We start from the raw sequence: 27,843 nt of genomic DNA on the forward strand, positions 1-27,843 counted from the left end.
GACCCTCTCTGTTTTCTAGCAACAGGTCTAGGAGGGCACCTTTCCTAGTTGGCTCCGTTAGCACCTGTACCAAGAAGTTATCATCTAGGTGCTTCATGAACCTCCTGGACTTGCTCGTGTCAGCCGTGTGGCACTCCCAGTTAACGTCCGGCAAGTTGAAGTCCCCCATAAGGACAAGGGGAGTTAATCTCGAGGCCTCTCTTAGTTCTGTAAAGAATAATTTATCGGCGCTATCGTCCTGGCCAGGCGGTCTGTAATAGACTCCCACAACGACATCCCCTTTATTCGTTCGTCCCTTGATCCTTACCCAGAGGCTCTCAACTTTGCCATCGCTGACCTGAAGTTCCACACAGTCCAGCCCCTGCTTCACATACATCGCCACCCCACCACCTCGCCTACCCTGCCTGTCCCTCCTGAAGAGCCTGTAACCATCTGTCGCAACACCCCAGTCACAGGACTCATCCCAGCAGGTTTCGCTTATGCCGATGATGTCGTAGTTGCGGGACTGGGCCAGGACTTCTAGCTCATCTATTTTATTCCTCATACTGCATGCGTTTGTGTAAAAGCATTTCAAGTGCATCTCCTTACACTCAGCACCTTGTGGATCTGACCAAAGGACCCCACTGGCACACAGCCCCTCTGATTCTAGCGTACCATCCCTTAGGTCTTCACCGGCGCGCCTGGTTTTAGCCCCTTCCCCCTTCGACTCTAGTTTAAAGCCCTATCTATCAGCCCTGCCAACTCCTGACCAAAGATCCTTACCCCTCTCCGAGAGAGGCGCATCCCATCCGGTGCCATCAGGCCCGGTGTAGCGTAGACCTTCCCATGATCAAGGGGTGGCTGCATGTCTCTGATGGGAGAGGGTGAAGAGCATGTGGGACCAGGTGTTGTTTTGACACTGAAAGGCTTGGGAAGGACCAGATAGATCCTGAGGACCAACAGCTGGTCTTGCAAGAAAGGGATCTTTAAAGATCACTTCTAGATCTTTAAACTAGAAATGGCTGTGGAGGGAAATCAAAACCACAGTAAAGTAAGGAAGTGGTGGGCAGGGGTGGCTGCCACTGGGTGCACGGTGGCTGCCACTGTGTGCACGGTGGCAGCTACAAGAGACAGTTTTGCAATGATGAAGCAGGGTAAATGCAGGGGCGCCTCCAGCATGCCATATGTATGCAAATGCAAGCAGACTGGGAAACAAGCAGGAGGGACTGCAGCTCTGCGTGCAGTCACAGAGCTACAGCTTTGTTCAAATTACTGGGCTGATCTGGGAATAGTCAGATTGGAAAGAAACAGCAGAGCCAGCTTGCAAGATATAAAATACTGTCTTTGTCTGGCATCTTTTTATATACTTAGAAGTCAACCTGTGGAGAGCACAAGAAGAGAACTGATTGTTAACATAAGCAAAAACAACAATGAAAGAGATGATGGAAGAAAATCAGTTGTTCACCTCTAAAAGTATAGCTTAGGTAAATATACTTGATCTTCACATTGATTTATTATTTCTCTGAGGTAATTTAATGTGTGCAAATTGTCAGTAATACAGTACATAACCTATTAAAATATTAAAGTGTAATGCAAATGACACAGACACTTTGTGGGACATGTTATTTTAAAGGTCTTTGTCCTTCCATTATGATTTAAAGTTAGTTGGAAAGGTTTTAGAATACTTGTGCAGCTCAACAAACAGCTTCCTTCTGAGTACTTGGGGAAGAGAAAGATCTTACTGAGAATCTATGGGGAAAAATATTAAAGTTGTATATTGTAGATCTAGGGTCTTAACCTAGCAGTTGTAATCCTACTGTATGATTTATACTGTTTCCTCATACTTCAGTGAAAGGAACAGCAAGTCTGTTTTTAATGTGCTCTTTTAATCTGTGTTATTTGTGCTCTCCATTCTTTTGTTTTGCTCCTCTATTCTCCTCACATTTGATATATTATGAAGCCTTAAATTAAATTGCTATAAAAGCACTTTTCAGCTGAAGAATAGGAAACTTTAAAAGGTCAAAGATTCACCAGAAGAATATCATGACTTGTAGCTTAGAATTTTCTCATATTTATAGCAACACTCACATTTGTAAAGTTCTGATCTACTTGTGCCAAGAAGGCTCAGTGTTATATTTGTAGTCCTGCCACTTTATCATCAGCATTGAATATTACATTATATCTTAAAAACAACTGTAAAAATACTAATTCCAGTTGAAACTCCAGCCCTCTACTTCTAAATGTAATGTGGACTCCTGTTCATCCAGACTTGCATAAGTGGCTGTAGTTGCTGTTTCCTCCCTTCTGTTGTGCATACACGTTTCCACCCTATAGTGTGACGAGAGGTGCCAGTAGGGATGTCTCATTCTAACATACTGCTGGAAACATATCTGAATATGAAGACAGGAAGCACCCTCAGATCTCATATTCTAAACATAGGGAAGTCTGCAGAGTGTCTTATAAAAAGGATCAGTCAGTGTTTGTTTTAGAAGGTGCTTTCTAGAATATGTATATACCTGCATGCACATATTATGTATGTGTGTAAACACATTTGTCTGTGTTTACATACATATATAACATATATAATATATAATATGTATATAATATATACACAGTATTTGGGCATACAAATCTATGTGGTGAAATTAGGTTCTTTATTAGAATATCAGATGATTTTCTGTGGTTTTCTAGCCTTGTTAACAGTAAATTATTTCAAATGTATCATTACTGCTGAAGTGCAGTTTAAATCCTAGGAGAATCCTCTAGTTTTCTTACTGAATATCCCGCCTGCATTTAGTGTCCTCAGAAATGTGAAGGATCGACTCTCCCACTTCCTGGAATATTCACAAATGCCAAAGTTCAGCATGTAGACTTCTAGAGCAACAGTAATATCTGTCATTTTGAATGAATACAAATCTATAACAATCTATGTTTGTACAGTCTCAGTGGAAACATGTGGTGTCAGCTGTGCTTGCAGTACTTTAAAGACTTTATTAAGTTAGCTGGCAACACACCCTATCTCCAGGCACTGAATTTTATGGTGAAGAAGCTAAGAGACTGAACTCAAACTTCTTTTTCCCTTCCCCTCTTTCAATTTTTCCCTTCTTCTCCCCCTCCCCCCCCCTTCTCCCCTCTCCACTTTTTAACTTTTTGGTGTCAAATAGCTTCTAAAACCACAAGAAATTATTTTAAAGAAGCCTTATGGATGTGTTGCTATGTTGCCAATTCACATAATATAGTTTACCTGTGAGAATTTATACCCACCCATACCCTCTTATACATATACATGCACACACTGTCAAGTACTTTTATGCAGTCTGATATAAACTCCATTCAAATTATTACTATTGAGCAAGGGAAACTGAACAGAATTTATAAATAATCGTAAAATAGTTTGCTTAGCTTATGCAGCTGCTTGAAAGGAGTCTATACAAAACTGCATGATGGTTCTAGACACTAAAAGTCCCCAGATACTCTGTCCAGTGGCCTTTTAAGGACTGTACTTACTGTTTGATTTAAATTAGAAAAAATTGTTTAATGAGTAAATGTTGAAATACTAGTTTGCTTAAGTCATGTTTTGAGAATCAGTTGTTCATAGACTGAACTTTTCAGTGACATTCAGAATCTTTTCTCTTGCAGCCATTTCGTAGAGTGACGTTTTCTGTTGTGAGTCAGCCTCAGGACCCACATCAAGGGTCATTGCAGAGTTGCTATGACAGCGGTCTGGAGGAGTCAGAAACACCAAGCAGTAAGAGTTCATCAGGGCCAAGACTGGGTGCCCTTCCACTCCCAGAGGACAACTACGAAAGGACTACGCCGGATGGCAGTGTTGGTGAGGCAGAGCATATGGAAAATGGTAGGGGCAAACACAACATTCACACATATAATCTCACTAGCAAGTGATACTAAGTAGACTTTTGAAAGGTCAGTCCAAAATAAATAAATAAATAAATTAAATAGTTTAATTGTAAGTATTTTATTTTAAACTTTGTTAAAATCCAGATACATAAATTAATGAAACATAACACTACTAATAAACCCAGCACTTTTTTCTCTTTACATGTTTTTAAAACTATACTGCAGAAGCAGTTAAAACATTGACAAAATACCAGTAGAGGCCTGGGGAGATGGTAATTGAATTAATTTCCATATTTTTCATTTTAGATAAAATACCATATATCTTCTTTTCCTTCCATTTTTGATTCAACAGCTACTTAGGAAATTTCCCAGAATGCAATATGTACAGCATCACAGAAAGAAAGCAGGATATAAAAACCCCACTCTAGAGAATTCTCTTTTCCCCCAAAATGCTATATAGTCTGTATTCAAAATAACACTGAGTGTCAAGTCCATTCTTCATTATTTAGAAAAGAAGGATGTTACTTTCTTTTTGTTCACTTTATTTTGCACAATATTTTTAGAATATCTCATTCAAATTCAGCATCTATTTATGTAGAAGGGGAAAAATTTCATTTCTTATTTATGCTCTAGTAATTTTTCATCAATTACAAAATAAAAGTCATTTAAATTTCTTCTTTTCTGTCTAAAACTATTTAGATTAAAAAAAAAAATCTTTTCAATTTGAAATATATTTCATAAACCCTGAATGATTTACTGCACTCCACTTACTGGCCTTCATCTAAAGTTTTATGAAGTCAGGCACTGACTTCATTGTGTTTTGATTTGTCCATAAACAATAAAATAAATTACTGTATGTCAAAGTGTACAAATTTTTGATAACCAATGAAATAATGGGTTTGCTAATCCAATTGGTATTGTTGGGTATACTCGAGGGGTGGTGTATTTTCTGGTATAGACTGACTGAACGAGTTTGGATAAGCATATGTTTTAGTTTTTCAGAGATTACAGCACTGGTTAATTGTTCTTCATTTTCTGTCTTTCCTGAGATAGACATGTTTACCAAATAAAAGTAAATTGTTTTCCATGGTAAGATATTGCCAAATCTAGTATAATTGACTGAAGAATGTCTGTAGCGCTCTACAATTGCTTATAATGTATATTCCCCCAATAACTGATCAATTAATTCAAAAAGAAGATGGTATTATCCATCTAAAAATAAGATACATTAGGTTATGTGTAAGTGTGTGTGTATATGTATTCTACTTGGTTGTTTGTTTGAATATGTCTCTTCATGTTTACTTTTTCTGTGTGAGTGACAGGGGAAAAAATGATGCTGGTACTACAAGAAAAATTGCAGAAAAAAAGATTTCTAGACATTAACCCTAAAATAGCATGATTGCTTCATTGTCTGTTTTGCGATAGACTTTGGTTAAGAAAATCAAACTAAACAATTTGTTCATTTCCCTAGACATGTAGCAGTATAGTTGATTGCTGGACATGAAATTCTGAGTTCAGAAAGCGTGTTAACATGGAGTATGTCTTAACCATATAGGAAAAACTGGAGAGCAACAATTGAACATAATTTTGAGTATATTCTGTAGTCAATGAAAATAACCACCTTACTGAAACATAACTGAAAATGAAAAGTGCTTGAGTGGTGTGAAAAATGAAAGCAAACCAGTTTAAGTTTTTTAGTTGATGTTGAAACTGGCAATGCATTCTAGTAAAAGAAGTATTTTTAAACATTACTTTGATTTTTTCAAAGATGATAACTTAAGTTTGGTAGGATAAACTTGTTTGATTCAGTTTTAAAAATAGTATTGTATAGATAGAATAGTTAGAAACGTATAGACAAATGTGTTATTACATGAATAACTGACTGGAATCAAAAGTATCTTGAAAAAAATATTGTATGGCAGGACCTGCATACAGTAATTAAGGATTCCTTCTCCTTTATATAACCTTGAACTGAGACCTTTGAAAGGTGGGTGACATTGTGATGAAAATTATACTCTACAGACTTTTGGAGTTTTCTGTCACATTTTAAAAAACAAGATTTCAACAGTTGGATGTCATCCGCCTCCAGAATATTTTGTTAACATTAGTCTATAAATAATGACAGAACAGGATAGAATGTACTTTTGTTCCTCCATATATGTAACATCTGACATTTGAGTAAGTTTTTTTAAGTCCACTTGTATTTTAACTATTTTAAGCAAAATTGTATTGTTCAAATTCTGATAATGTAATCTTCAATATTAATGGATCAGTCTGACAGAAATAGAATTGGAATTGAAATCTGTCAAGTGTTCAATTTGTCACATCTAATTGGAAACTAGGTAAGATACAGAGTTTAGCTTGGTTAGGTTTTAATTAGAATTTATACTGGGTTTTCATTCAGATTTTCCATGGAAATGACAATTTGAAAGCTACCTTAGTTCTTGTTAGTACTTGGAATATTTACTATTTATTTTCATTTGTCGTGAAAAAATGCAGTTATAATTAATTGCTTTGGGTTTCCACTCATTTTAAAGTTTGCAAAGATCATTTTCAGCACTATTCAATAAACCCTCTGATGTGTTTGATACGTTTTTGTGCCAGATAAGATGACTAAGGAAAACGAGTCGTTTTTATAGTTAAGGAAAAAGTGAGAAGGTTAAGTTCACAACAAGAGTAAATACAAGATTCAACTTTCTGTTTGCTGGTAAGATGCCTCTTTCTACTTTCTCAGGCTAGGGTAAACCACTAAAATGAAACAACAGGGAAAGGGGGTCATTTTTTTAAGAATATGTTGTGCATTGCCTGCCAGCCTACATGACTGTCAGATGTAGATTGAAGTTTTGTTCTGATGATTAGCTGTGGTGTCAGATGCAGGCAAAAAAGAAAAAAAGAAAAAAAAAAGAAAAGAAATGCTAGCAGATTGACTGTGAAAATTCAGTATGCAAAGATCTTGTTAATTAGTAAAATCTGCAGAACCAGAAGTTACTTCTGAGTTAATTTATCCCCTGCCCTTGGAGCTTTCCTTACAAGGAAATTCTGCTCATATGTAGAGAAGCCTTCTTCTCTAATTTTGCTGTTAGAATGGCACTGTCTTAATGTGAACTGCACAATAATTTTCTCAAGAACATTTTTATTACATTTGTACTTGTATATCAAGTGTAAAGACATTACCATGGTAAATGAGTTTCCTAGTTTTTTAGTCATAGCCTTCTGTTTCTGACAATGCCTAATACAAAAATCCTATGGCAGCTACTTCCAGAACTACTTTACCTCCTGACTCTAACAGTTAATAGTCAGCATATGCTTTAAATTGTGATTTTCTAAAAGATAGTAGTAAAAAGGAACCTAAGTTATCATGAGACGTAATTTTCTTAGTGTTACTGGCCTGAATGATATCTTTCAACAGTGAGTTCCTCTGAAGGCTATTAAAATTGTTTTGTTCTTATTAGCTTTTTATACATTTTTCTCTTACTATACATCTTTAGTATATGTGCTTTTTTATAATTATAAGAAAGAGCATGGAAGTATTCCATTTTGCTCTTTAAATACTGTGGATTTTGTTTCCTTATCATTTGTCTTTTCTCAGAACAATATATTCCTAGGCTTATCAGTCTTTGATCAAGATGTGCGTGCTAATTTTTTTCTTTCCATGAACTTCTGCTTTATATTCCAATGTGGGGGTAACTAGAGATGAATATTCACCATTCGTGGAATGGACAAAACATCCTTTTAATATTAATTTCTATGCTATTAATCATACATAGAATATTTAAGCAGAACTTTTCATTGTTCTGTTTCACGTTCATTTACATAGTTCTGCTAGGTCTCTTTTGTCTTTCTTGAAATCTTCTTAGAAATATTTGATTATACTCCAGTTTATCAGATTTTTGTATATTTGGTATTTATTTTTAAGTGGCCTAATCAGTTTGATTCTTTGTTAAATATAGATAAATACCTCTGGCAGTGAATCTGCAGCACTGTAGATTTTGGCTCACATGCTCTTTCTTGGGAGATTTGTTCCCATGCAGTTGTAATTAGTTGTAATTGCTTGCCACATCTGAGATATCTATGTTAATGCTAGCTCAGGTATTTCTGCATGAACATATCTGTTATCTGCATTTAGAATGCAGTGCAGCATTCTAACTCAGCCTGTATTTCAGTAGCGAATATGTAAGGGTGGGAGAACAGCAGTCATCTCTGTGAAAGAAGGAAAAATAAGGGAATGGTTTACAGCTGACATTTTTACAAGGGGAAATGGAGTCAAGAAAGATTAAGGAACATGTCTGAAGTCACACAGGAAATAAGGGGCAGAGTTTGAAGAAGAGCTCAGGATTTCTGTGATGCAGTTACTTGACTCCTACAAAGAAATCAGTAGATAAATTACACTCCAGCTGACACATGGAGGACTAAAAAGCAAGAAAGAGAAGTGCATTATCAAGGTTCATACAGTCTGATAATATGCTACATTCACAGCGACAATTTAAGATTTAACTGTAAGTGTCAAAGTTTCAGTGTAGAGCAGGAATTCATGGTATGTAAGATAATGACTTGAAAATGTGAAAGGAATTTTGATGATTAATAGGTTTACTTAATTTTATTTATGAGTCTCACTTTTGCTTGTAAGGTAGAGTATTGGTCTGTTCTCTAGACAAAACTGTTAATAAAGTGAAAAAAGAATCAATTAGTTTACAGAATCCATTTCCCTTTAGGTTTTAACAGTGCAAATAAAAATACAGGTTAATATTCACGAAGAGTTAAATGTCCTTATTGTAAACCAGACATTCATTGGCTTGCTTCAAAGAATCTTTGCAGTTCCCATTATTTTCAGGTGTACTTCCTGAATTCTCTTGAATTCAGGTCCTGAAATTGCATGTGAATAGTTCTGTTTTTAAACTCTACTGAAAATGTTAATGCAAGTAATGCTGATGCATACATCAGAGGGTTTGAATCAGTAAAGGTTTTCAATATGGTGATAACATGCTAATAGTTTTTGTTTGTTTGTTTGTTTGTTTTTTCTTATTTCAGTGCTGCATCCACTGTTTCTTAAACATTACCCTGCATGACTCCAAAATACCAGAAAGTGCTGCACAAATTATTGTATAATGTATATACATAAGAGTTCTTATCCTCGTTTTTGATAAATCCCAACCTATAAATATACACACAATGAACACTGGAGTCTGTAAATCTGGCAATATATACATGGTAATGTTTCAGAACACATATTTGGTGACTTATGTCTTGAGCCAATTTGTTCTGAGAATGGAATATTCTGATAATATCTGTAAAAGGCAATTTTATAAGAGGAAAATCAGTTTCTCAAGCAGAAGATGACTTCACAGGGATCTCTGTTATACTAGTATAGCCTTATGTAAGAAAATTAACCTACCTCGGAAAAACTTGGGCTGTTTTGGTCCTTGATTTCTTTCCCCCTTTTTAACCTTTTACCATGTTTATTTAGATGACCTTACTGCATATGTCAGCTTTTTTACCAGAAGAACGTATGGTTTGCTAACCTATGTGCATAGTAATACTTTAAAATTCAAAACCGCATGGTATTCTTTAAGAGTTACTGTGCACTTTGAAGTGTTATATATGTATACTTAAAAAGAAAATGAGGGAAATATATTTTGATTGGGTTATACATTGCTAGTGCTGATGTATTTTTACTTCATTCGGTTAATGACAATATAGAAAGGTAAGCAATTCTTTTAGGTTGTGAATTAAATGGCACTACACTTATTTTATCTTATCTGCTATTCTATGTTTACATTGTACTTCAGCATGCAAAGCAAAGGACCAAATATAGGCCAACTGTGAGCACAAATAACTGTTTCAAACTACCAGAACAGTATGTTATGTCCTCTCTCCTTATCTTTTTATTTTCTGTGACTATCCAGAGAAACACCAACAACCGCTGCATGCTTTCTATTCATGAAGTATGCCCAAGTATCATTGTGAATTGTTTTCAGCTTGATTAGGATTTTGGGTGCTCAGACAGTGCATGATTGGATCTGCTGGAATCATAGAAGGAATGCACACTTCTGTGTTGGAAATCTACCCCTACTCATTGATAGCAAAGCTAATTCTTTGTTTTTCTGATATTCTGAATAGCATTGTTATTTCTCTAGCTATTCTTTGTTGCTCTTGCATTATATTTGCTCTAGTTCCCTTTGTACTTCATAGTGAAGAGCAGCATATGGCTCACTTAAAAAAAATAATATTATAAGATTGTTTCCTCTACTTATGATTTCAGTATCCTACTCTTGAAAAGAAAATACATATGACAATAATTGCTTGCCACTCTTAAAAATGATATGTTATTACCAGACAACTTGAACTACCTTTTACTAAAACATATTTCTCTTTCATTACCTTTAAAAGATGAAGTCATATTCCATCAGTTTTTAATCAATAACTTGAAAATGGAGAAAGATGCATTCTTAAGGATGCGTTACTGCAGTTTTATCTGTTAGAAACAGTGAGGGAAGGGTTTATATGCATGCATGTGGGTGTGCATGCATGTACACTTCTTGGTGAGTCAGTTCTTACTGCAAATACCCATGAGATCTATACAGCTGCACTTACATAACCTGCTTCATCTATGAATTTCAAATCAATTCAATGAGGTGGATAGGAAAGAACATACTAAACTGAGAAATGGAGAACTAAATCATCATAAAGTGAGGTGATATGTCCAACGTCATCCTGTGAATTGATCTTTTGTCCGGTAATTGATCCAAGAGGTAAAGCCAAACACTGTTCATCCCCAAGGAGTAATAATTTGGAGACCAACTTCCAGTTTGCAGTCAAGTTGATGAGAGTTTTGCTATTGACTTAGTGGAGTTAGGCTTTTATCCAAGTCCTCTGTGCCAGCTGGTAGCTCAGGCTGCCTCCCACTGATGCAGACTGCAGAACTCTTTGATACTGTCAGAGTCCTGAATGTGGACAGGGGATAAAATGCTTTCCAAAATTTACAAACTCAAGGAAGAAGAGGTTTATGAATGGAATATTTAGCAACCTTTGCATCCACTTCAGGCTCTTTGCTGGAAAAAAACAAATGCAGATAGTCAACGGAAATTTATTTTTCCTCAGTCCCAAGGAGTTCTTTCAGCATGCTGCATTTCCCCTGTACCCTGTAGTTAATGACATTTTCTTCAGTTTCCTGGACAACATTAGATCTTTATGTCCCTTCTAATCTTCAAGTATAAGGATGATCCAAAAGAAGCCCTTTATAAGGGGTATTTCTTCTCCGTTTCACTGGAAAACACATTTTGTTCTCTTTGTTTCTTCTGTTCCATTTATTTCATTTTTCATTACACCAGATGTCAATATTTTATTATATAATACCTATATAAAATTGATCATGCCATTTTGGACTTTTCTCATACAGTTTGGATGTTTGCACTTTGATGTTTTAAAAGCTGGGGTAGTTTTTATTACACGCAAAAAAAAAAAAAAATTGATGAAATCAAGAGAAGAATCTCTATCTTTTCATTGAGTCCACTTAAAAACAAATAAACAAACAAACAACAACAGTTATTATTTTATTGCTATCCAGAACAAATATCTGACAGTATTTTCAAAATGGTGTATCTGGGCTGAAGGGCCAAGAGCATATCTAGTTGCCCTCACAATTGCACGTAAATGAATCATAACAGTAACAAAGATTGGTGTTTAAAAATCTGCATACAAACTCAAATACCAAATGCACTGAATTGAAATGGGCTCATATGTGCTATAATCATACATTTAGATCAGTTAACTACCCTTATAGTAAAACTTCACCTTGAGTTATATTGGAGTGCAAGTACAAAGAATGTAAGTATTATCCTGAGTTATTGATATTTAGAGCATTTACATAGGCTGCTCCATTTTCACATCTAAATAAAGTCACTTCGTACACTGTTCTTTCTTAAATAATTTGTATTAAAGATGTATAAAAATCTAAAAATCACTGTGACAAAACATACATACAAAAAATAATCAGTTTTGCATTTCTTTTTACATCTAATTCATTTTTACATTGGATTATAAAAAAAAAAAAAAAAAGCAACTAAAAATTAGACTGAGAGTAGCTGTGTTCTTCTTATGTACTTTAGCAAATATTAATGTGAGATTATGCCAAAATGTACAGAATGTTATTTAAAGGAATTAGAAGCCCCAGTACGATATGCAACATTTGGAGATCTGAAAATTCTACTTTATAGGAAGTAATTGGTCTTCAGAGAAAAATAGCAATTTCTTTAAGGACCGGAGGATTTCAAGGGCAGCGTAATATAAATTCAGACATTTCAGATACTGCTGAATCTTACTGTAGTGTCACCTATAGTGTGTTTTATGTGTCTCAGCAACACAGCATTCAATGTGAATGTCAAATGATTGAATACCTAGAAAAATGATAGTATGTGCTATTCATGAGAATTAGGATTTTTGATAAATTATGTCAATTTATTTGTACAGAAATTTAAAATAAAATTCCAGAGGAGGTTGACTTGTATTGGGCAAGGAGCAACAACAACAAAAAAGATTTTAAGGCTCAAACATAGTTTTTATGCACAGATAAAAGCAAAAGCATAGACATAATTTATTATGGGAGAAACTGTAGTTATTAATGTGCCTTTTATAAGGGTGGTTGTGTTTTACATTAGACCGAAGTATTCTAATACTTTAAAACTCACATCACAGTTTACTTTAAATGTGCTATTAGAAATAAATCAACATCAGTGATTGATCCATTGATTTTTAAAAGAGCTGCCCATTCTCATACTGTAAAGGACAAACACATCTCAGTAAATAATAATAAAATATAGATAAATAAAAAGGATAGATGATTAAAATATGCATTTCTATCTACCATATAAAATAATTGAAATTAAGGCATAAGTATAAATTTTTGCTTGGGTGATGGAAGTAAAGTGTACAGGCAGTAAAGGAAGAACAGCATTTATGGAGTTAATTTATTTTGCTAGTTGTTTGGTTGCTCTTGGAACCAAATGAACGTGCCCATACTGGCTTTCCCAACTTGCTTGTCTTAACCTGTTTTTTGCTGTATCTAAGGAACAAATCAACCCTAAAGCACCCTGCGGGGGCACTTGTTCTTTTACTAAGCAATCTGTATTATTTCATCAACGAGAGAAGTAAAATCAAAGTGCATCATATCTGAAATCACATGTAAACAAGCCATAGGACAAGCTCAAACCAAAGTGTTTTCTTTTCCTATGGGTTTATGACAGATTTGTTTTCTTGATCCAAGGATTCTCTCTGTCCTCTTTTTTTTATTTTTCCCCCAGAGATTTCAACAGTGTTATAAAGACCAGTGTCCATAGAGGAAATCTTGGAAAAAGACTTCTTAAATCAAATCCAAATAAACCAAAAAGCCTGTAGCATTTGTATGCTGCTGTCATACTACCCTCAAAGTGTTTCAACTGTGCTGCAGGTTAATTATTTTCTTATGCAGCAGCATTTTACTCACAATTAACTCATATTGTCTTTAAAGAGGAGAATGTGTCCCCTTTTGGGGCAGTGCAATGACATTTATATTATCATGAGATGTTGAAGTAACATGTCAATGGAATTTGACATTGCAAGCTTTTATTATGAACAGAAGGCAAAGAGATCTGATGTAATTTCACCTTCCACTGCTATTAGCTAATAACAATCTTTTATTCCCTATGTGGAGAATAGAAACCATTTTGTTTTAACAGAATATTTGAAAAAATATATTTAAGCACATGTATCATAAGCTATTTTATTAATGTCTTTCTATGTTTAATTCTATTACCAGTAGCTGTCATTTCCTGCTACTGAATTGCATAATTTGTGCTAACATACATTTCATATTCCATCTATTGCAGTAATAATACAGGGATTATTGTGGTACGCCAGTAGATTTGACAGCCCTGGGAATGTGATTCTTTCTGCTACTCCATACATAGCTGTAGTTCAGGTACATAAGAGAGTAATAAAATAGTCAACATTAGTTGTTTTCTAGGTTTCTCGTGTTTTTTAGGTGGGGAGGGGGGTAGGAGAAGAAAGAGCAGCATTATTACATAGGATGATTTTTAAAATGCAATCTAAGTATTTTTTTGTGTTTCAACATGCCTGATTCAATGTCCCACAGCATGATTAAGGTACTGTATTTAATGAAGTTTCATTGTTGTGTGACAATGTTTGGTTAAAAAAAAATAGGCAAAGAAAGCTAAAATTAAATCTTGGCTTAAAAAATATATACCAAATGTTTTTATGCTTAGTGAAGATTTGTAATGGCATGATGATAGAAATTTCACTATGCCTTGTAAAGCATTCAAGAAAATATTTAAGCTGCCCTGAAGCACTGAAAAAACACTGCTTGATCCATCTGATAATATGCAAGGAGCCTGCATATTCTGACTTAAAAGTGTTACAGGTACATAAGAGAGTAATAAAATAGTCAACATTAGTTGACTATTACTGGGACCCCGTTTCCAGCATGTTGCTGTACAGAAGTACAGCGTACTGGCAGAGGAAAGAAACAGCGTGGGCTTTGGTTCTACTCTGAGAATGTTGTGGCCAACTATCTGAGATTTTAACAATTAACATAGGCCTGAGGAGACCTGAAAGGAAACAGGATTTAACAATTTTGACACTGTATGTTATCCTTTTTTTATTAAAAAACAAAACAAACAAACAAAAAAAGGCAAAATAATCTATTCTGCCCATAGTTCTCTACCTAGATGACACCAAAGGTGGAGGGGAAAGGGTAATAGGAAAAAAGTATATCAAATTTTAATCTGTACCAAAATGTCTTCCGTGTGTGTTTTGATCTAAGGGACTCAACAGCAGTGTGCAAAGGGCATGAGTAGAATTGATTTTTCCCTACCCTCTGTTTCCACCTATACTGGAAATGGCCATATCTGCAGAATTAAGCTTTGGGAAATAACAATGGCACGAGAAACTGGTTCGTGGACAGACTCTGATGAAGCAACATGGGCTGAGAGTCAAAGGGGAATACATCCTAGGTATTACAAAGGGCAATACATAGGACAGGCTCTGTCCTGTCACAGCGCACCATTTTTAACAAAGGATGTTCCTCAGAGGCATAGCTCACTTGCTAGGAGCATAGATACAGAAACCTGAGACACAGTCAGATCTAATCTAAATAGTAATGGGAGAATACAGAAAAGCTCAAGATGCCCCCAAAGGTTCAGATAAGTGAATATTTTTCTTGTGCTTTTCTGTTCAAAAGGAAACAATTGCCTTTAGCTTTTACCAGGTAGAGTCCCATATGCTATTGCTCACAATGTGAATGTTAAGTGGACCTTAAGACATTACCCTGAAATTTCTTGACAAACATTAACTGAGTAAATTAAGGAAGTTATAAAACTAAAGTCTCTAACAGAGTTCATCTCTACCAGGCACTTGTTTTTACTGCCACCTGACTTTTAGAAGTTTTGTTTTTTTTTTTTTGAGAAGGACTTAAGTAAACTGTACTGAGAAGACTAATTTGTTTATTACAGTGAAGATAAATAGTAAGAGAACTGAACCAAGACCAGGTCAATAGAGATGGGAAGTCATTACAATAAGGTGGCAGTTAAGTTGCTTGTGTAAAATTGAACTAACACCCAGGGGACATTACCTATTGGATAGGTGCTCATGCCCCCAGGAAGCATTAACTAGCATCCTGGTTAAGTGTAACCAGAACAGTTGAGAAAAAAGGATCTGATACCAAGTCCACAATTCTTGGCATGACAGTGGCTGCCAAATGCTACTATGTATGTATCATGGACAGAATTTTCTGTCTAATCACAACCTGTCACTTCCTATCAGCATCAGGTTTATGCAGAAATAAAAAATCCACCTAGGACTGAATTTCAACAATGGATTTAAATAGTTTTACTGAACAGAATAGTGATATTGAGTAAAGGAGATTACTCAGGGCATAAACTTCAAAGCAGAATGGGTTCCTCTATTTCTGAGCACTTGTACTAACCTAATTTTAAATGCTCTTAACATGAAGGAACTCCTCCAAGTTCAGATCATCACAATATAAAGAGGTTTTTTTAAATGCTGCCACAATTAAAAATGCTATGTGTTGTCTTCTGGAAAATAATGGTACTTTATTAGCAATGAAACTCAGGAATGCTTGTATTCTACTCACTGAAAATAAGGTCAGTTGTTCTCTTCCAGAAAGTATGGAACAATCAGAATTGAATATATATGTGTGTGTATATATACACACACACATATATATATATTAATAGGCTCGAGACTTCTAACAAATTCTGCTCTCTTACAGAAATAAATTTTTCTAAACTTTACCATATTGGTTCCATTATTTTCTCTCACAAACATCTCTTGAAACTTTCTTGTGCTTTGATTTTCCAAGTATCTTGACTACTTCATTGATAAATAATCCCATCTTCATCCAATTATATCTATATGTGCATATATATATATATATATATATATACACACATGTATACAGCATAGTTCCCAAATAAATGTTGAGAGAACAATCAAATACAAAGAAATCTCTGTAGTTCGGAGAGTTGGAATAAAAGTGCCTTTAAAAATGTTTCTGCTGTGATCATTGATGTATTCTTGGAGAGCAGAGAATCCCTGTGTTATGCCTCATAATCTGGTTTAAAGATCTCCAACATCTTAAGCAATGAGAGGGTTTACTAGGACTTGCCCACCTCATGTTTTGCTACTAATCCTGAAAGGATTATTCATTTACAGCAATTAAAACAACCTCTTGTAGAGAGACTAAATCTGAGTTATTCTTACTTTTCCACATCTCATATAGGACTAAAATTTCCATTAAACAATGCTGCAGTAATCACTACTTTTTTTTCATTGGGAACTGCATTCTGCACAAGGGATAAAGTTAAGCATACAGCATGTCTTAAGATTCATCTGTAAGGAGCTAGATTAAAACTTCCCCCACACTACTGTAGCAACTGTGTAAAGGAGGGTTTCTTTAACTGTTGGAAATATCTAAATTTAATTCCAGCCTTAAAAGCATATAGGTCCTATATTTTGCAACAGTTTTTCTTTTAATTTAAGCTTTACACTGAGACATAGTGAAAACACCACACATAACCTATTCAACCAGGCAACCTGTTCCTTACCACTGTGTCATAACTAATGCTATCAGTGGGGATGCAGAATTGTAGGAAATAGCTACAGATGTTATTTTTTAATGATTGATTGTAGAAATTTGAATCGAATGCTAGCTGTATGCTAAAGCACATTAAACTGTCTAATTCCTACAACTCCTGAGCTGCTTGTATATAGTAGAATCTTAATGTCAGAAGCCATGGAAAACCTCTGTTCAAAACCAAAACAACACACACACACACCAAATTAAAACTCAGAACAAAACAATGAAAAAAATGCCAGACAACAGATTGACCTCAAAGGGACATATATGAATTTATGATAGTTTTAATTTACCTTCAGATATTTTCAACTTTATTTTGCTATTTCTGTGCTTCATTTTTAACACCTGAAGGCTAGCTATATATATATATATTTCATATTGCTCATAACTCCTGGAGCTGTGGCTTTAGCAAAAATAACATTTCTGCAATCTGGCACTTCTGTATGTCCCACAAGACACTCCTATAGGAAATGCAGAAGAAGAATCATTAAGATGACTAGTAAAGATAATTATATTTAGAAATCTTCCTACTATAAAATAATGTCATTACCTAGAGCAAAAGACCATTTACTTTTTTTTATTCTATCAGTGATTATTGTCTTCGCTATATATATATATAGCCAATTCTGAAATAGCATGACTTGTTCTCCCATAGCATCACATAAAATGTTGCTGAGCTTAGTGAGAGCTGTGGTGCTTTGTGTCATGGAAAATCCGACAAAAAATGCGATGTCTGTTCTTTCCAAATCTCTGATAACTGGAATTCAAACCTGAGAAAAAAAAAAAAAAAAAAAAAAAAAAAAAAGACAAATGTTAAGATAATCTTACTATTTTTAAAGAAAACAGTGAGAGGACTTTATTAATTTTTCCTCAGCTTTCTAGCAGGTAAAGGTTTTATGAAAATTTTGGTGTACTGTCTAGTCTGAAACCTGAGCTTGGACAAACTTTGAAATCTTTGCAGTTACTACTACAGTCAAGTAGAGAAAACTATTTTATTTTTTTTTTTTAACCTTAGTAGAGATTTCTTGCAAAGACCCTACCTTTGGTGAAGTGAGAGAAAGAAAACAAAAATATGTCTATGACATAAGACTTCTAAGACTTAAACAAAAACAACAACAAAACACTTTACAAAAAAAAGTTGGAAATTAATTACAGGTAAATAAAATGATACCCTTACTCCAACAGTAAGCAAACCATTAATCAGTGATTAATCAGCCACTCAGGTAGCCAAATAGTAATCCTTGCATCATGCAAGGATTGCAGTTGCATCATGCTGCGTCAGCAAGAAATAAGCAACTTCCACCTTTGAGTGCAACTTAAGAGTTCATTTCACAGCATGTATGAGAATAGATACCAAGAGCTGGAGAGTCCTGGATCTGTTTTTCAGCTCTGCTGCAGTCAGTGTGAGACAATGAGCTAATTTGTTAATCAAAAAACAGATGCAAAATCTATTTCATAAAGTTAATAGGAAATTCTTTAGAAGTGAGCTTCTCCAAGCGAAGACTGCTGATAACGGAAACTTTCATGTACGTTACTTCCAAGCACTAGGTAAAGTAAGCTCAGCCTTTACCCTGGCTATTCTCACTCTTCAGAGAATCTTTATATTCATTGTTTTTTTCCAAACGCATACTTGTCAACAAATGAAAAAAAAACAAAGAAAAACAAAAAAACAAGGGAAAAGACATACAGTGGCTAGATATGGCACAAAATATTCTTTTTCCTAAGTAAATATTTTCCCCCAGGGATGAGAAAAGTGTATTAAGTTAGCTAAGCTCTACGTGCCCATCCTATTGATTTTATAATGGAAGTAGCAGTGCTCAATTCAGGTTGCTCTGACTCTTTCCAGACCTAGATGTTGTTTTATTTTTGTTTTGTTTTCCCCTGAAAGGTTTATTATTAACAAATATATCTACTGTCTGTGCACGTCGGGGAAGAGGAAGTTCACAAAGCTTCCACTACTCCAGCAGCTGTAGTGAAGGGCCTTTCCTATCTTAACACCTAACTTTAACACAATACAGTAGTTTTCAAGAGAATTTGTATGTGTTTGTATTTTGGGTATCTTAAAGAAATAATCTTTTGAACAATGACTTAATTTTAGTGTAGTATATAGGAGTACTATTGATTGTGAGGTAACACAGGTCATTTTGCTGAATGTTTTGGTAGGCGTAAAGAATAATTACCCTTCTGTTACGCATGAAGAAATAGCTAACACTGTAATTAACGCAATGTTAAATCATCCTTGTAGGTGTTTAAAAATATTTTTTACAGCTTCCTGATAAAAATGATAGTCTATTCTCTGATAGTTTTGGAGTTCAAAGGAAGAAGCAATGCCACAAATTGTATATTAGTGAAGATGCCTCTTAGTTCTTCCAAAATGCAGATTTATGCTTCATTTTGGGTTTTTAATAACTTTAAAAAGCATGTGTCTTATGCAAACCTTCCAGAAACATATTAGCCAACGTAGCTGCAGCTTTTTAATTTTTGTAATTGTCATAAGAAATAAAGAAACTTGCAGCAGATAATTATGTGACAACAGTATAACCACTAACGTGAAAATGGCTTCAACAAAAGTAACTTTCCAGCATTAATTATAATAAATGAGATTCTTTAGTTAGAGACAACGAGAAAAGGGCATTTTATATTTATACTAGGATTATATTTAACATTTTTCTTACACTTTAAGGAGCCATAAATCTAACGTTTTAAATTATTTATGTTACATTCAATTAAAGGTTAAGTTCAGCTAGCTAAGAATAATCATAATCTAAATAAGAAAAAATGCATTAAATACTTCATTATGCTTTTTTTTTTTTTTATAAGGAAAATGGATTTTAATAACAAGCACATAGGTACTTTGGCATACACTGCAGTGTTTTTCTATTCCTTCTGTTGAATTAGTAGAGTGGTAGTGGAAGAGAAGCTGGTAGGTAGACAAGGCTCTGATTCTAGGTCATTCACACTTTCTTTCCTAGTGCACCCATGAACCTCTCTGTCATTGTTGATCTATTTATGAAAATTTGTCTAGGTTTACTGACCTTTGAACTCTTGTTGCATAGATTAAAGCTCAGTTGCTCTTTTACATGTGAACATATTTTTTCTTTAAAATGCTGGCTTAAAAGATGTTCCTATATTCAAGGTGGTGTTTCATTCTGGTCATATGCCAATTTCTAATCCCTCAGTGGGAGGAGAATGGGGAAAGGGAGGGAGGGGTGTAGAGAGGGACTTTCCTTGCAAGAAGGGCATGAATTCTTCAGAAATATCAGCAGTCTAAAAGAGTGGTGGTGGTTCCCTCCCTGCCCCGACCACAGGAGTTTTGTTTCAGTCAAACCCGATTTAAGTCAATAGTTTCTCAAGAAGTGAATTCTATATATGAAACAGAATTCTCTTCTTTGATATTACAGGCAATAATATCCTACAGTGTATTTCTTTATAAACTGCACTTACTTTGGTATACATACTGCTCAGATCTTAAGAACTTCCAAACCTTTCCCCCCCACACCTTTTACATTCAAATTTCACTACTACTACTGTTGCTTATTTTTGTTAATTTTATTTTTTTTTTTTTTTTGGAGTTCACTTTACATTATATAATTGCATTTGAACTATTTTTATTGTTTTCATTTATTTTAATATTATGTTAAAATATGAAGGAAAAATCCAATTAATTTATAATTTTATTCTCTAGAAAAGCAATGTTCTTTTGATTTCTAGTTACTCTTGGTAGCTGTGTAGGTTTTGAAATCCTTTGGGCTTTTTTAAAATCTTTTTTCTGTGAAGGGTTTGTAGTCAATAGTTGATTATACTAATGGTAAAGGAAATTGTTTGACTTCAAGTATAATAAATGGCAAAACACTTAATGTCTCTTGTGAGTATTAACATCACATCATGATGATAATATATCATGTAGCTTATTAACCTTGCAGGGGTGCAAAAATAAAGCAGCAGGACATGCTGCAGCAGAAATATTTTTTATCACTGCTTGGTGATTTCCTGTCTTACAGTAAAATACCAAGGAAACTACTAATAACAATTGTAGACATATGTTAAAAAAAAATCCTAGTTTTTTTTCCTACCTAGTTTGTTTAGAGCACTGAAAATGAAAAATTCAGAGCAAAACCTAACATATGATAATAGTTTTTCCTTAAAACTACCCAAATGAAGTCTACCATGAAAAAGTTGACATTATTATGCAGAAGATATAGTAGATGACCTAATTCTTTGCTTTGCTTGATTATTCCCTACAGTAGCATGTGCTTAACAGCATGCAAACAGAATATGGGTGTTTTTTTACTTAGGTCTCTGAGCGATACAGGACCTTTTGTTAGGGTGCAACATTGTATGGCATATCCAAATAACATAACTTATCCCCTGCATAAATTCTCATCTTTTTATTGTCTGCTGTAAAAAGGAATGGTTCACTCTAAAGGCTTTTTTTTTTTTTTTTTTTTTAAATCTTCAGTTCAAGAAACTACTTTTTATGTAGCACAAAGGAATGTTGTTTGTGGGGAGAAAAAGGAGAAGAGCACAGATTTGACCATGTTCCTATTCTTTATTCAAAGAGTGTTTTACAGACCTGTTTGTTAAAGATACCCAGTCCTTACTTGATCTGTAAAGGTCAGTTGTTTATATATCTCCAATCAAATAATAAAGATTGATCTAACATGGCTAGTTTTTATTTTCAAGAAAAATCCATAGGGCAAATCATGTTGGAATTAAAACATTCTTGGAAGACATAGAAAGCATTTCCTTCAGTAAAGCCATGCAATATGGAAGAAGTAACAGCAACTCTAAATATTCATTCTTCTGAAAAGATTACCCTTGAGATTTATTTTTTTCATAAAACAGAGACAGTACAGAGTGGAAGAAGCCTCCCACTCAGTCCCATTCTCTCACAGACAATTTTGTCATATACTTCCTGCTATAAATTTGGTTGAGCTCCTTCTTAATACGACTAATAAGAAAGAAAAGCCGATTTTTACACTTCTGTTATGAGGCAGACAGTCTACAGTTTTGAAGATGAAAAATGATTTTATGGCCACTTCATTCCTTTTTGTCCTTACGCCTTTAGTCCTTTCCATTTCGGGGCTGAGATAGTCAAAATTTTTAAGTACAAAATGTTTTGCAGTGCAGTTCTTCATTCAGCCTAAGTCTGTGGTCTCCAAGCCAATGTTCTTCCTTTCCTTTATCTGTGTGGAGTGATCCCAAGCTTTAAGCATTTGTTTTAAAGCCATCTAGTATTAGCAAAAACCCACAAATTTGGCAAATTCTCCAGAAGCCTGGATGAAGACTTGTACATGCAGTATTCTAGCTGAGTTGTTGATAACAGTCAAGTCCACAAGGAACATACATGCAAAGTTGTATATGCAGATATATAGAGAGAACACATTTATGCAGTAGAGAAAAAGTTTCTATAAAATATTCAATTATTTTTTTTTCCCTCTTTTTTTCTTCTGTTTCTTTTTTTTTTTTTAAAGAAACAAGAAAAAAAGAAACAGAAGTGGTAATATCCAATTCCAGAAGCAGTAATTTTTTGTGTTAGCATTGTAGAAATAATTAGTAATGATTCAAGATGTCAGACAAATATTAAACCACTCTTTGGTTTTTGCAGAAACGTTGGTGGTCTTTGCAATACAATATTGCTTTGAATCATTAGAATAATGTAAGGTAGTTTGAAAAACAGACAAACTAACCTGCAAAGAATAAGAGAATATTCAAGTGTTATTTGATACATCATCTTCAATTACACTCCAATTAACATTCTTAAGTTAAAAAAAAGGAAGACCAAAAATACTTCAGTAGATGTGTTGAATGTTTCTGCATCAAAGTGTCTCTGGAGATTGTGACGTGCATTATTTTTAATTGGATCATGGCTTTAACAATGGTATAAGGTAAGACATGTTCACCACCTATACTCTATAACTTATTTTTGAGAACAAATTTAGTACTTACAGTGTAAGACTCGGATGCCAAGCTGCAGCTCCCTGTTAACAGTTGTTGAAGCTTCAGTTGCTCAAGACCAGAGACAAACCAGTTCATTAGGCTGAAAATTGAACTGCAGCTTCTCAAAGCTCTTAAACAGATTAGTTACTCCTTCACTTACATGAGCTGATTCTGGAGCCTGACCATAGATGCTTCCCTTTACCACTGTCTCTAGGAAGCAGAATACATCTGTAGGGCACTGTTACCTATTCCTATGACATTGACACCTCTTGAAATAACAGAGATGTTGCTTCTCCACTGACAGTGCTCCCAAATCTTGACACAGGTCTCCTCTAACGCAGATGAATGGGCTGTAAGATTTTGGTTCCAGTTTCTAAAAATTAGTCAAATTAACTGACACTATTAGCCAAACTCTAAGCAGGTTAATTAATTCAGGAAAGCATCCATCTTGTCTGGAAGGTAGTAATCACAGCTAGCTTCTGCCAAGTGAGCTGACGATGTGTTGCTTACCAGCTAGAACCCTCACCTGGCCACACAACCATCAACAGCAGGTTGAGCTGAGCCACAGTCAGTGCTGCCATGAAGTCATGCTCAGCTGTATAACCTGAGTAAAGCCACCGTTCCTATCTATTGGTCACATTGTAAACAAGTACTCAGGCAGTCACATCTTCACACATACTACTTGCTGGTCATTATAAAAACAAACAAATAAAAAAGTGAGGATCTCTCTCATTCCTGAAAGAAAAATACATTTGTTATCTGACAACCAATATAACGAAATCCAAGTATTGCCAGACAGCCAGGGCTTTTCCCTTAGACCATTAGGACTTCTAGGAAGAAAATCATTTCTATTACCTTTATAGTCAGTGTTGAGTGTAATGAGTCACAGCTGTGCCAATGAATCATAACTAACTAACCTGATGGGTAATGCATGGAGGGTTCTAGCATCTACTAATAAGACAGTAAGTTTGTTGGCTTATGCTTTCAAGTTTCCTCATTTTCTAAAAAATGCAACAGGCAACAATGTTTTTTCTTGAAGTCTGAGTGTATGAGACCTCTACAGGCCAAGGAGGTAGACATTCTATCAAAATAAGGGTCAGATTTAAGGCACATCTTGCGATAATAGGGGAGCAAGGGTCAACCTAAACAAGGTCTTACTGAGCATTAATAACAAGCTTATTAAAATTAATAAATAAGGTAGTAATTGCAAATGAGATCATGTATGCTTTAGAGAAGAAAAAGAAAGTTGGCTTATGAGGTGGGAGGTAGAGCTAGCAGATGACTTGGAAAGAAAAATAGTTACTTGTATACTCTGCTTTTCAGGTGCACATCAAGAATAGACTTTGAAACTCAAACCTTTAACTTCTGTGAAGGTAACTGTAAATAAATAAAAGAGCTAAAGAAAACAAAAACAAATAATATGTGCTATGTTTGCTGTCCAGAGTTAGCCAATATGAAATTCTGGGCACACCTACAGTGCTTCAGTCTTTAGAGCTTAGCCACAAGCTGGAGTAGAGGGAGATGTTTCTTTTCATGTGGGATAGGTTTGTTTGTTATATTTGTTTCATTTTATTTTCTTTTTTAATATGAAAAGCAGACCAAAAACTTGATTTGAAGCTTATTCAAGCTCCATTTCTTCTTGTATTGGAGGCAGTAATGTTGGATGAAGCAGCTCTGCACTTGAAGGTACAAAATAGAATGCAAACCTTATTTCAAAATAGAAAACCTGTGAAAGAAATCTAATTCTTCTAGATAGGATTCTTTTATGGATGGAAGAAACACCAGTTTCTGAACTGCACATTCAGAAGCTCATGTAATTTTAGTATGTAGGATTTTACACAGATGTTGAAGAATCAAAAAGTTCTACAGGAGAAACATAAAATGATTTTTAGTTTTTAAAAGTTCTTCAAGTAAGAAGGTTCAAGTTGTCAGTATGTTTTGGTCATTAGCAATAAATGTCATGATGGCAGCATTTTTTTTTTTTCTGTTTAAAGAACATACTTCAGATGTACTTCTCAACTCAAAAATCAATACTAAAAATCCATGCTGAAAGACTAAGACCAACAAATTGGAAACAATTATAAGAGCAGAGGAGCTCCCTTGTAGAACAAACACGTAAAATTATTGGATTATTATTTGACTTCTGTGGTATGCTGATTATATGATTCTGTAATTTCTGAGATTGCATTCAAATTAAGCAGGTAAGATACTTAAGGTAACTAATTATATATATATATATATATTTAATGTTATTAAAATGTATCTATAATTTAACCTAATTTCATTCTTTCCTGTAATATACTTTTGAAAAACAAAGGCTTCTATTCAGCAAACTTTGTTCACTTCAAAGTAGGAAGTGAACAACATTTCTATGATATTTTTTACTTATCTGTTCTAGCTTATCTTCAATGTGTCCCATGGGAAGGGCAGCACTAAAGGAGTTTTATATGTTTAAAAGATTCATTTTCCCTTTCACACAGCATATTTCAGCATCTTTAGTCAGTTATGCTCTTTGAGTAGAAAACGAAGCTTTTAAACATGAGAATAACTGTGAAGACTTAAACCACCTAAAGAATTGTTGGGAAGCCCTTCAGGTACTCTGAATGTTTAATATCTTTGTATTCATATAAAACAGTAGATATGGTGGTCTGCTTTCAGGTGTCATTTACCAAAAGTCGTCCCATTTATGTTTCTGAAGAAATTTAAGGCAATGACCGATGTTATATACTGGCTTTTTAAACTCTACCCAGCATATGTTCATAAGTGTGTGTGTAAAGCACGTCATTCTCCAGAATACATGCCAGCGATAGTTAAACCTTCAATTTAAACAACATAAGGTTTGAACAGCAAGGATTCATCCTGGCTAAAAGCCAAATCAAAATGTACCCTTTATATTTTTTATAATTTTGTGGCCTAATCTCACTATGGCAAAAGATTCACGAAATAACTGCTAAAAGATAATGACATGATTTTTTTTTTTCCTATATATAAGTAAAAGAAAAGACTTAAATGAAACTGTCCTTGAAAGAAAAACTACAGTGATGCTTACAATTATTAAAGAATGGAGTTACCAACTTGAAGGAAAGATGATAGCAAAAGATGCTGCAGATCCTTTTAGCATCTTACAGCAGTAAGCTAAATGACATATACGGAGAGAGCTTCCAATCTCATTCACAGGGCAGATGCTCCTCACCTTGGTGTACAAATCATAGAATCATAGAATCATAGAATATCCTGAGTTGGAAGGGACCCTTAAGGATCATCAAGTCCAACTCTCGACACCGCACAGGTCTACCCAAAAGTTCAGACCATGTGCCTAAGTTCACAGTCCAATCTCTTCTTAAATTCAGACAGGCTCGGTGCAGTGACCACTTCCCTGGGGAGCCTGTTCCAGTGTGCAACCACCCTCTCTGTGAAGAACCCCCTCCTGACGTCCAGCCTAAATTTCCCCTGCCTCAGCTTAACCCCGTTCCCGCGGGTCCTGTCACTAGTGTTAATGGAGAAAAGGTCTCCTGCCTCTTGACAACCCCTTACGAGGAAGTTGTAGACTGCGATGAGGTCTCCCCTCAGCCTCCTCTTCTCCAGGCTGAACAGGCCCAGTGACCTCAGCCGTTCCTCGTACGTCTTCCACTAATAAACTACCTGTACTCAGTTTTGAAGATTTAGTGTGCTGTAGGCTATGTATCCCTTTGTTATATATAAGAGGAATATATATTTTTTTTTTGATTGTTTGTTTTTTTTAAAAAAAAGGTATTGCAATCAAGTATGAAATGGGTATTATGTTTATTATGTTTTAAGATCATGTGGTATTAGTAGCTTGCTTTCTACATATAGAAGATATTCACAAGTATTTAATGCCCTGAACTCGTCTCTGGTTTGCTCTCAAACTTCCCAAATATATTTAATATATGTTTTTGTGCAAGTTTCTGTACCTGCATGTTCATTAGATGGTTGTCTTCTGATGATTTTATCTGGTTAGTGATACATTTAGCACATGCTATGAGTCCAAAGATTTTTAATGTCTAATGTTTAGGAATTCTGAAGGCTTTGAGACAACCATTGATGGCCTGTAACATAGATGTTGGATTTTTACTCTTGTTTATATTGGAGAGTCAGGCTATTAGGGCTATTAGGTGACTTCTGTTTCACCTGCTATTTGAGCTGTTTGGGTTTCCTCCTAGCATAAAGAAGGTCCTAATTTTGTAGATGTGTTTGTAATTTGCTTATATTCTCTGGAATTCAAACTGAAGTCTTTATGAAAGAGAAATAAAGACTTAGATATGCAATTGCAGAAGCCCATTTATTCTGTAATTGCTTGAGTTTCGACTGTTGGTTGCATTACAGGATGAAATAATATGGATAAGCCATATGAATCAATACAAAATGAGTCTGAAAAGCTGCTATTCATACCTGTTATCTGACTGCTTTTTAGTCATACTGTTAGCAGGGTTCAGCTCTCTTTTAAGGCAGTCAGTCACCGTTTTAATTACGTCAAGCGATTGTTCAGCCATATGTACTCGTTCTCTCTGAATTATTTATTGTTGAGAATATTCACAGGTGTTTGATTCATTCAAATTATTTGAATAAATCACACAGTAGTCCTGTCATCTTAATAGGATTTTTATGGACAAAACCAATAAATCTATGCTGATGCTTGTTGTGACTAGAAATTATTTCTGTGGCTTCCAGATGAGAAACCTCTTCACTAAAACTTTGTTCCACTTAACATATACAGTTACATTTAACATATGCTATCATCTGTATAACAATTACAATAACAACAACATAAAGGTTAACCAAAATATGACTGTGCTAACCAGAGAAATTTCAATTCAGTTCAGTATTAGACTGTGCCTTTTAGGCAGCTTAAAACAAACAACATCTTTCTTCAACTGACTTCTGCTGATTTAACAATATCA

At 34.8% G+C, this 27,843-nt stretch overlaps 1 protein-coding gene and 1 long non-coding RNA gene across 11 annotated transcripts in view; one reads left to right on the top strand and one right to left on the bottom strand.

Moving 5' to 3' along the window:
* PCDH7 (protocadherin 7) overlaps positions 1 to 27,843 on the top strand; it is a 294,429-nt gene that overhangs the window by 132,110 nt on the left and 134,476 nt on the right. For 5 of the 10 annotated variants that reach the window (XM_084517345.1, XM_084517351.1, XM_084517356.1 and 2 more), the window contains one exon: positions 3,619 to 3,835. The exons of 1 other annotated variant lie outside the window; for it this stretch is intronic. In XM_084517345.1, coding sequence (XP_084373471.1) covers positions 3,619 to 3,835 — 217 coding nt within the window. The remainder of the gene's footprint in view (positions 1 to 3,618; positions 3,836 to 27,843) is intronic. 4 more of the 10 variants (XM_084517350.1, XM_084517352.1, XM_084517353.1 and 1 more) reach the window with 2 other exon arrangements.
* Positions 17,232 to 23,737, bottom strand: LOC311435862. Its single transcript, XR_014692455.1, has 3 exons — positions 22,934 to 23,737; positions 17,535 to 17,754; positions 17,232 to 17,445 (listed from the first exon to the last, which is right to left on the bottom strand). It is a non-coding gene; the product is annotated as an uncharacterized lncRNA (long non-coding RNA).

Source organism: Aythya ferina (assembly GCF_964211825.1).
Source record: "Aythya ferina genome assembly, chromosome: 4".
NCBI lineage: Eukaryota > Metazoa > Chordata > Aves > Anseriformes > Anatidae > Aythya > Aythya ferina.